At 32.2% G+C, this 11,490-nt stretch overlaps 1 protein-coding gene across 1 annotated transcript; it reads left to right on the top strand.

Annotated features, from left to right (window-relative positions):
• Positions 1 to 6,381: 6,381 nt before the first annotated feature.
• LOC124930300 lies at positions 6,382 to 11,290 on the top strand. Its single transcript, XM_047470657.1, has 7 exons — positions 6,382 to 6,652; positions 10,007 to 10,098; positions 10,189 to 10,382; positions 10,471 to 10,630; positions 10,715 to 10,800; positions 10,874 to 10,965; positions 11,043 to 11,290. The coding sequence occupies exons 1-7, from the start codon at positions 6,382 to 6,384 to the stop codon at positions 11,288 to 11,290; spliced, it is 1,143 nt and encodes a 380-aa protein (XP_047326613.1).
• Positions 11,291 to 11,490: the final 200 nt, after the last annotated feature.

The following is an 11,490-nucleotide window of genomic DNA, read 5'->3' as shown; positions in this document are numbered from 1 at the left end:
TCAAAGAAGAAACAAAATTGGATTCGACCTCACCGAAGAAGATTGGAACCTTACCAGAATCACCTTTAGTTGCTCTTATTGCTCTCAAGTTCTCTCTAGTGTAAAGTGTAAACTTAGCAAATGAATTCTCTAAACTCAATTTAATGAGGCAACATCCTTGAATACCCTTAGACAAGGATAACTTAGGATTTTAGTCTTTTAGTAATACCGGTAACTCGGATGGCGAGTTAAACCGACTTATTTTCCTCTAGAGCCGCACTTGAGGGCTGAATTTATCATTATAGGTAACCGATTGAGCTATACTTTGAGTCTTTGTTTGAGCCAAATGGTCAAGTGTAGGCCATGTTATCCTTTTTTGAAGTTAGGCATTTTTTGTTTCGGTTTTCAGCAATATAGTTCAACCGAAACTTCTAATGACCATGACTTTTGACTCAAGTCACCATTGAGGATGATCCATGATGCGCTGGAAATGAATCTTGTCATCTATAACATTCGTATTGGACAAAGTCTTCAAGACTAACTGTAAATCCAATCAATTCGTGATGGAATGTCAATGGTCTTGAAGTGAACAACTTGGCTTACAGGTGACCTAGTGTGGGTTGTAGGTCGAACCCTGAGTGCTAATTAGCATCAAAGAAAGCTGACTAATTTCCTTTCCAATGGTATCTCATTTTCTAAAAATTGTTCAGAAAAACAAAATATATGAATTTTTAAAGTCACCCCATACTTTAGTTTTCTCCAAGAATGAAGTGGGGGAACCTTCATCGGGTTGTCGGGTTAAATTTACCACCTTAGGCATTGAATGGAGACACGAGACGGGTATCATTCAAACGAGCTTTGTCTTAAATTTCCATTAGTAGGTCATAGTCAAAAAATAAAGCACTGTAGACTTAGTTATGAATTATATACCATAGATATGTCTAGTTTGATCCTGTCTTGGTTGTATAATCTTGTACAACCAATTTCAAGGGGTTAAGATTTTTGACTAAATTTTAGATACAAACAAACATTGTAGAAAACATTTCAAGGTTTCCAAAACATTCAAGGATAGCCAATTTTGTTGAGTATAGCGACTTGGGTGATTTTTCCAAGTTGAATATCCCTTATGAATTATTTCAGTGAAACAAGACCCTAAATGTACTAAATTCTAGTGTTTTTTAAATAAAACCATGCCTGACATCCACATGACGTTAGCACACGTATTTTTTGAATTATTTGGTGTGCAACTTGACCCATTGACTCGCTCTTGTCTCGCCCAATTCAACTTGGGTTTTTACGTGTTTACCCATTTGAAGGTCTTCTTCACAAAATTGCTAACAATAATATTATACTCAAGATTCATAATTTTTCGAACCGGTCTATCTGAACGTTTCATGTTTCCCGAATTCCGACTTTTTATGAAAAATGACGTTTGAACACACAAATAAGCCACAAACCGATTGTTTGGTATATTTTGTCTAACATCAATATTATACTCAAAGATCATGACTTTTCAAGATGGTCATTCTGAATGTATGAAAACATATGAAGCACGAGTAGTTTTGAAAATTGTTGTTTAAACCGCTACTCGAGGGTCATTCTGAGCCAATTACTAAAAGTAATTTTAATTTTTGTTCCTCCGGTCCAATAATCAAGTATAAACATTATACTAGACCGGGAATATTTATTTTAGTTTCAGAGTGTAAAAGTTGAGTGTTTACAAATATAAAAGTTTGGACTTCCGGAAATTAAAATTATAATTAGAAGGGTAAAAAATAAGTATCAACATAAAAAAAATATATTTGTGTCAACAAATGCATAATAAAATAAATGTAATTAAATAAGTTGATTAATCTATGTTACATCTGAACAAAACGAACGAAACAAATTAATCAAATTAATGTTTCTTGTATCGGGTAGTCATAATGACTTTACCAAAATCAATGTTTAAACCTTGAGATGTCTTTCAATTCGGTGAGTGACTAGACGCCTGTCCATGTATGAACCATTGTGTACCAATTCTGGGCGGAAAAGATGCAAATTTTTTTTACTAGATCTAGCCGGAGAATATTTTTAGTTATCAATTAAACATGTAAGATATTACATATGTGTACATTTTTAAACATGACATAAATGAGCGACCAATATGAAAGACGTGGATTAAAATATTTGAATCTTGAAGGTCAGATGACCAATATTTTTCTCATGAATAATAATTTCTGGGATTGTATGGCCCAAAAATTACAAATTGACATTGCAATTTGAAACATCATATATTAGTTATGTGACAAAATCGGTCACACAATTGACACAAGAAGGTACAAAAGACTTTTTAAATTTGCAATCGTGTTAGTCCTTGTGATTGAACTCATATCAAGATAAAGAAAAAAATGTAATTTTAGTCATGACTACTCTCAATTCAAGATAGAAAAGAAAAGTAATAGTAGATAAAAAAGAATAAAAAAGTAGAGTTAAAAATCTGCATGTTTGTTTAATGATTTACAATTGTATGGATGAATTATTTATATTGAACACATTGAAAATTTACAAAATTGTTAATAAAATAATTTCCATGAGTTTTCATGTGAAAATAGTGGATGTTCTTAGCTCTAAAAGTTAATTGTTATTTATTAATGTCACCATTAACATTGAATTATTTTTTCTTTAAAAAAGTGCTTTGTTCTTTTCCTTCCAGATAAAATGAAGGGGAATTTGGCAATCGCAATGGACATTAGTTTTGGAGGTTAAGGTTCTTTATCTATTTTCAGGAAGAGGGTGATAAACCAATTGCTCGTGTAAATAGACAGTGAAGAAAGACACGAATATGCGGTTTTGTATCCATCGTGGTAGAGTGAGTAGGGTCTATTATTGATCAAGCAAATTTGACATTTAGTAAAAAAAATGCCTATAATTATACGTGAAATAATTGTAAGATATTTCTTGTGAATTTTCTGTATCCAAAAATGTTTCTAGTTGGCATTATGATTTTTATGTGGTTCTTTATAAATGAACTGATATATATTTTGTGAGTTAAGAATATCAGCAGGTGAATCACGCTAGACAAGAGTGTTTTTAGTTCTTCAAACTACCACTTAAATATTTAGAATGATTTCAAAGATATTTGTAGGATTCAGATAATTTTGCCTAACTTTGGATTCTATTTTGAGAGATTTTTGTGAAGAAGTTGTGAAACAGAAATGAAAAGTGTGTATCTCTTTTGTGTGAATGTGTTTTAGTAGGTAGGACAAGTGATACATTCTTCTGATGGATGATATATTTTTTATTAGTAGAGAAAGATGTTTTTGAAGATCTCTATTTGTTCAAACATTATTTGAATGTTTTAAGCAATGAACAAGTTGAAGAGTCAAAGTTTGGTTGACTACATTTAAAAACTAGCATTTGAGAGATTAAGAAAAATGTATAGCTTCATTTACTGGGCTTTGTGGGTCAAGCCTAATTAAGCACTTAAATAAACAAACCAACTCTGAAGAAAAGAAATAAAGGAAGAATAAGAGAAAGAGTAGTAGCGATCTCCTTACATTTATCACCTTCAGGTTCTAATTTCTTGTTGTCTTATATTTAGACTAGATTGAGTATGAATGAAATTAATTTTCTCTGTTTGTATACCTCAACTTTGTGTGTAATGTTGAGAAAAACATTTGTATCCGTTTCTTGTTTATAGTGTAATTTGCTGGTTGGCCCAATGGTTTTTTAGCCTCGAGGTTGAGAGGGTTTTCCATTTAAACCTAGTGTAGTTTTATTGTGCTTGATCTCCTATTATAGATTTGGATAACCTGTGCATTTATCCACTCATATTGATTGATTACAATATAAAAATATTATTCGTTTCAAAATTCCCAACAAGTGATATTAGAGCTGTTAGGTTTATTTTTTGAAGAGTTCTTTAGTAGGTTGAGATGGAAGGCATTAGCACAATGATCAGATTGACAAATATAACTGACAGATTTGAAAATCCAAAATGGAGGATATCCTTTATTGTAAGGACTTGTATGATCTAGTTGAAGGAGATAGAGCGAAGCCAAAAGATATGTTTGACGTTGATTGGACAAAATTGAACCGAAAAATAGTCAACACAATTAGACAGTGGCTTGATTATAGTGTATAACACCATGTAGTAAGTGAGAAAAGTGCACATGAGTTTTGGAAGAAGTTGAAGTCATAATATGAGCATAAAATAGTAGGTAACAAAGCGTGTCTAATTCTAAAGTTAGTAAATCTAAAATTCAAAGAAGGTACATGTGTTACTAAGTATTTAAATAAGTTCCAGAGATTGTTTAATCAATTGTTAGTGATGGAGATGAACTTGGAAAATGAATTAAAAGTCTTATTGCTCTTGGCATCATTTCCCGAGAGTTGAGAGAGCTTACTTGTGACAGTTAGTAATGCAACTCCAAATGGTGTGTTTACTATAAGTATAGTTACTAGCAGCTTTTTCAATTAGGAGACAAGAAATAAGTCAATTAATACAAATAGTGCACAAGCCCTAGTCATAGAGAACAAGGGAAGAGCTAAATATCGACAACAATCAAGAGGCCATATCAAGTCTAGAGGCAAATCAAAATATAATGGAAGACCTTGTTATCACTGTGGTAAAGAAGATTACATAAAAAAAATTGTAAAACCTGAAAAAGACTACAAAATCAAGACAAAAATCAGAAGAAAGATGATGAGAAGAGAAATACTACAGCCAAAGTAACTGTAGATGAAGTAGTGATTCTTTCTTGTAAAGGTCACCAAGGAGTTGAGTGAATAGTTGATAAAGGTGTTTGATATGATGCTACACCTAATAAAAATCTTAGTACAGTGAAGATGGGTAAAACTAGTCACTCGAGCATTGTGGGTATTGGTGATATTTGTGTGCAGACAGAGCTGGGACATCAATTAACACTGAAAGTTGTGCGATATATTCTTAATTTGTGTCTAAACTTGATATCAGGTGATGAATAGAATAAAGATGGAGTCAAGTATTACCTTGGTGGTAGATAATGGAAGCTCCGTAAGGGATCAATGATTGTAGCAAAAGGGAATTCGTGGCACTTCTTATAATTAATGCATGCGAAGACACTCAAGAATGGACTGAATGTAGTACAAGAGGAAAGGGTTGTGAATTCTAGTGAGGAAGTTGCAAATCGCCTCAACCAAAGACGAGGTTCTAGATCTATACGACTACTGCCCATTTGGTAAACAACATAGAGTCTCTTTTAGTCAAACATCATAAAGGAAACATAATGTGTTGGACTTGGTTTATTTTGATGTGTTTGGTTCTTTTGAGGAGGAGTCATTGGTTGGCAATCAATATTTTCTAACATTTATTAGTGATACATCTAGAAAGTTGTGGGTTAATTTTATAAGAACAAAAGATCAGTTATTTAATTACTTTAAAGAGTTCCATGTCATGGTAGAAAGAGAGACATACAATAAGTTGAAATGTCTTCGCTCTTATAACGGGGGGATGATATACCTTCAAGGAATTTAAAGCATATTGTGTTAAATATGGAATTCGATATGAGAAGACAGTGCCTAGAACTTCACAGCATAATGGTGTGGCTAACGGAATGAATCACACCATTGTAAAAAATGTGAGATGCATGTTAAAGATGACAAAATTGCCAAAATAGTCTTGGGGGAGAAGAAGTTCACACACTCTATTCCTTTGAAGTTTGAAATACCAGAAAGAGTATGGTCTAAAAAGAATATTTCATACTCGCATCTAAGGGTGTTTGGATGCAAAGAATATGTGCATATTTCAAAGGAACAAAGATCCAAGTTGGATGATAAAACAATTCCATTTATTTTCCTTGGATATGGAAATGAAGAATTTGGGTACAAATTAGGGGATCTAGAAAAGAAGAGAAATATTAGGTGCAGAGATGTTGGGTTCTTTGAGGGTTAGAACGGGATAAATCTAGAAATCAACGAGAAGTCAGAGAGAGTTGATGAGTCCATAGAACTCATACCAATTCATTCACATGTACAGTCAACAATAACAAATGAAGATGAACATAATGAGAAAACTACAAAGGAAACCTCTGACATGATTTGTAGGGATGATGATGAGACTATTTATAATACTCCTAAGAAGGGGGAGCAACATCATCAAGAGGAGCCAGAAGAGATACTAGTAAGAATGTTTGAAACAAAGTACTAACCTTCTAAAAGATACCATTAGAGTGTATCCTATTAATAGAAGAAGGAGAGCCAAAAGGTTTCTAGGAGGCACAAATTCATAAAGATAAATCTAGGTGGAAGAATGAAATGAAAGATGATATGAAGCCATTGCAAGAAATGGGAACATATGAGTTGGTGGAGCTTCCTAAGGGCCAAAAGGAATTGAGAAACAAATGGGTGTTCAAGCTAAAGATAATTGAAAATGGAGAAATTATGAAGTACAAAGCCCGACTGGTTGTAAAGGATTTTGGACAAAAATATGGAATCGACTTTGAGGAGATTTTCTCACCAGTGGTAAAGATAACTTCTATTCGTAGAGTGTTAGGTCTAGTATCTAGCTTATATATTGATCTGGAGAAACTTGATGTAAAAACTACATTTCTTTATGGTAACTTGGAAGAAGATATCTACATGGTGCAACTAGAGAGATTTGAAGTGAAAGAAAATGAGAACATAGTTTATAAGTTGAAGAAGAGTTTTTACGGTTTGAAACAAGTTCTAAGACATTGGTACAAGAAATTTGACTCTTTTTATGATGAGTCATGGGTACCAGAGAACCAAGAAAGATCCATGTGTTTAATTAAAATGATTTTCTAATAGAAAGTTTCTGATAATTCTACTTTATGCTGATGATATGTTAATTATATGACACGATGCTTAGATAATATCTATTTTGAAGAAGGATATGTCCATGATATTTGACATGAAAGACATGGGCCAAGCCCGTCAAATATTAGGCATGTAGATTACTCGTCAACAATAGAAGCAGAATATATTGTAACAACTAAAGTTGGCAAGGAATTATTATGGGCGATTAGATTACTCCTAAAGCTTGGTATGCAACAAGAAGATGAAATTTGTTTCTGTGATAGCCATAGGTTTGAGCAAGAATGCTACATATCATTCTAGAACTAAGCATATTGATGTGAAATTTAATTAGTTAAGAGATGTAATAGAAAACCAACATATGAAGCTGATGAAAATCCACATGGATAAGAACCCGTCAAACATGTTTACGAAGATAGTTCCAAAAGACAAACTCGAGCTTTGTTGTCGACTTCTCGACATGAATACCATGTAATGACTTGAAGATCTGTGTGCCTCTCTCCGTGGGTTGGATGGGGAGATTGTTGAGGTTGTGGGTCCAGCCCAATTAGGCACTTAATTATACAAGCAATTCCTAAGATGTTATTCATTCTATCACTACTAGAGAGAGATAACATTGTGCTAAAAAGAGAAGAAAATAGGAAGGAGAAGAGAAGGAGGCAGTAGCTATCTCCTTACATTTATCACCTTTATGTTCAAATTTCTTGTTCTCTTATATCTAGACTAGCTTGAGTCTGAATGAAATTGGTATTTATATATTTCTATACCTCAACTTTGGGTTTAAAGTTGATAATAACATTTGTATCTTTTTTTATTTATAGTAAAAAATTTCGATTGGTTCCGTGGTTTTTACCCTTCAGGTTGAGAGGATTTTCCACGTAAATCTGGTATTGTTTTATTGTGCTTGATCTCCTATTTTATATTTGGATAACATGTGCATTTACTCATCTCAGATCGATTTATTACAATATAAAAGTATTATTCGTTTCAAAATTGTCAACATCATCATTATAAATGCAACAAAATAATTAGATAAATCCCTCAAATTATAAAGTAAATATAAAATAAGAAATATAAAACAATAAAAGTTATTTACGCTCCTCCCTCAAGATGAAATTCTTGTTTATAAATCTTGGAACGTAGATCATCAAATTGCATATCATCCAAAGCTTTAGTAAAAATGTCCGAATCATGATTTTTAGTTGAGTATGTCGAAGATCAATAAAGCCGGATTTGTATAGGTCACGAACTACATGATAATTGATGTCGATGTATTGGTACACTCATGTAAAACAAAGTTTTGAGTGATGTGAATTGCAATTTAGTTGTTGTACCTGAGAAGAATAAAAAAATTTGTAGTTTGACGTCCATATGCGAGAGTAGGTACGATATTCGTTGCAATTCACAAACAGTTGTTGCGAGACTACGATACTCCGCTTTAATAGAAGATTGAGATATTGTGGTTTTCTTCTTCATTTTTTAAGATATATGTGTCGTCCCTAATTTGATGTAATATCCCGTAAGCGATTGTTGCTTATTCGAACAATTTGCCCAGTTAGTATTAGAAAAAGTTTCAAGAACAGTTGGATTAGAAAAAGAAAAAAAATCTAAGGGAATGTGTTTCTTTGAGATATATAATAATTTGTAAACCAGCATCCCAATGAACTTGAGTTGGTTTGTGCATGTATTGACTTAGTTGTGGAACTGAGAATATAATGTTCGACCGTATAAAATTTAAGTAAATTAATTGACCAATGAGTACGGAATTTTTTTAGTTTAACAAGTTCCTGAATTTGGTTCAAGTTTGATCAAATGAACAAATTGAAGAATCGAAGTTTGGTTGACTACTTCTAAAAACTATGTTTTTGAGAGATTGGGAGAACTTATAGCTCTTATAAATTAATCATTATAAATAATTACAAAATAATTCAATAAGGCCCTCAAGTTATGAGTTAAATATAAAATAAGAAATGTAAAAAGGTAAACAATTCTTTACAAAAATGCATAATTCATGAGATGATTCTATATACAACTCTATATTTTATTTTAAAATAATTTTAAAATAATTTTAAAATAATTTTAAAATAATTTTAAATATTAAAAATATCTTCAATTTTATGCTAACTATGCTAAATTTATCAAGGTAAAAAAAATATTTTTAGGCATGAATCTCATTATTGATTCATTTATTATTTATAAGAGTAATAATAGAGAGCGCAAAGATTTGACAAAACTACTCCAAATCGACCCCACTTGGCAGCCACATTGAAATAAAAAAAAATTGTGTAAAAATTAGAGAGATACTCCCCAAAATGGTTTTCTCTCTAAATGATAAATTTTTTGCCAGGCTTATTTTTTTTTTCCACGTGGCTGCCAAGTGGGATAGTTGGGGAGTGGTTGCCCAAAGTCGCTCTTCTTATCATTATTTTATTTATAATAATATTATTTACATTAAATTTCACAAAAGATTTGACAAAATAATTTTTTAACCGTTACATCATCAAATTCACTAAATATGTTCATAATCTCACTATTATTACATGAATCTTAATTTTAAGGAGAAAAGATTATTAATCTATATCATAAAATTTTGACAAAAATATAATGAAATATTTGATTACTTAAATTTCAAAAAGTAGATTATGTTTACTTTTTTGCATTCACATTTGCAAGCTTTATTTATTATCATTAAATATTTAATTAGTTATTTGTGAATTCAAGATTTATTTTCTTCTCATTGATAAGTATGACATAATTTCATCTTTACCCATTTATTTATATTTTCTACTAGTCAAAGTTCTCTATAAAAGATATGTTATTAGTAAATAATAAAATGTCATTTGTATGATATTTGTCTCTCAATTCTACTCCTATACTGGTTTGGTAAGGGGATTTGTAAACATGTCTTCTGCTCTTAGTAGTTTTACAAACACTCTAACTCACCCCATCAAACTATTCAATAATACAAAGGTGAAGCAGCATCATGAACTATTGTTAGTTGAACAACAACAACAGGAGGAGGAGGAGGAGGAGGAGGAGGAGGAGGAGGAGGAGGAGGAGGAGGAGGAGGAGGAGGAGGAGGAGGAGGAGGAGGAGGAGGAGGAGGAGGAGGAGGAGGAGGAGGAGGAGGAGGAGGAGGAGGAGGAGGACGACGACGTAACACCTCGTTCGCCGGTTATATCGGAAGTTCCGAGGCAAAATCAACCTAATGGCGATAATTTGTTTGTAACAGAATTATTTGTTAACCCGTGTTCTGTGACAAACATTTTACGATTTGTGAAAGCAGTTACTCCATTCATTCCCGTTGAACTTTGCTCTGATCAGGTATCAAATTAATAATAATTATTTTTATTAATAATAATTACATTCTGTATCCATTTTTTCAATAAAAGAGTTGTTACATTGAATTTGCAGGAAAATAATGATAATAAGACTAGTGAAGTAGAAAAATGTTTTTTCTATTCATTAAGTGGTTTATGGAAAGCGTTTATCAAATGGAGTTGTTATGGAGTAGGAGTACCAACATTGCTGAATGAGAAAGAACATATCACTCAATTCTATGTTCCGTACCTATCCGCCATTCAACTGTACATCGACCCATTTCTTAGGTAATACTAACCAACTAAACTAAATTATATTTCTCAAGTGTTTATCTATTGTTACTATAAAAATTTGAATTGGGTTTAACCTTCACAGTGAAAAAAATGGTTATGGGAATTCGCTGCAGATGAGTGAGTTCTTAGTAAATGATAAGTATACAAATGTGGAAATAGACGGATCTAATTCGTTGGAAACACTTATATATGAATATTTTGAAAAGGAAACACCACGAAATAGAATGCCATTAACTAATAAGGTGATTTTACTAATATTGTTTTCTTCCATAGCTTGTTAATTATAATAATCATTCTCAATTAACATTGTTTCTGATTAAAAACAGGCTCTATCTCTTGCACAACAGTTCCCTGAGCTTAATACCATTAAAAGTTGTGATCTTTCACCGGCAAGTTGGATTTCTGTGGCATGGTAATGTTTATTTTGGTTGAACTTGACTAATTTATTTGTTTAATAAACTTAACTAGTTTAAAAAATAATGCAGGTATCCAATTTGGAGAGAACCGTTGGGATCGACACTTGAGAGAATCGATGCATGTTTCTTGACATATCATTCATTGTCGACACATTCTACAAGTACAAAAAAATCCTTTTTTTCAAACTTTTTAAACGAAGATTTAAAGTGTTATACTAAGATATTGTTAATTTAATAGGATATTCTACGATAAAAGTTAATGATGGTATGAAGGGTGGGAAATCTGAGGATATAGGGCATAGAAAATTGAGGATTCCCTTACCAGTCTTTGGAGTGGTCTGCAACAAGTATAAGGGTACTCTTTTGTGTCCCAACAAAAATCATGAATGCAAGAAGGAGAACTCTTTTATTCAAGCAGCCGAAGATTGGATTCGTGATCGGAAAATTCTCCATCCTGATTATGAACTCTTTCTATCGCATCAGTAGAGGTGAAGATCTAGATGACTATGAATGGAAATAATAGTGATAATTACAATTGAGGAAAGAATGTTCCATATTAGTATATTATAAGTTTTTTTTATTGACAGTTCAAAACATTAATACTTTGTGACGCTATTAATTTTTCGTACTGTTTTTTCAACGAATTCCTATTTACGACGAACGTTTCGTCATCTTCATGTTTGTCA

Source organism: Impatiens glandulifera, chromosome 3, assembly GCF_907164915.1.
Source record: "Impatiens glandulifera chromosome 3, dImpGla2.1, whole genome shotgun sequence".
Classification (NCBI taxonomy): domain Eukaryota; kingdom Viridiplantae; phylum Streptophyta; class Magnoliopsida; order Ericales; family Balsaminaceae; genus Impatiens; species Impatiens glandulifera.
This window is presented reverse-complemented; position numbering and strand designations above follow the sequence as displayed.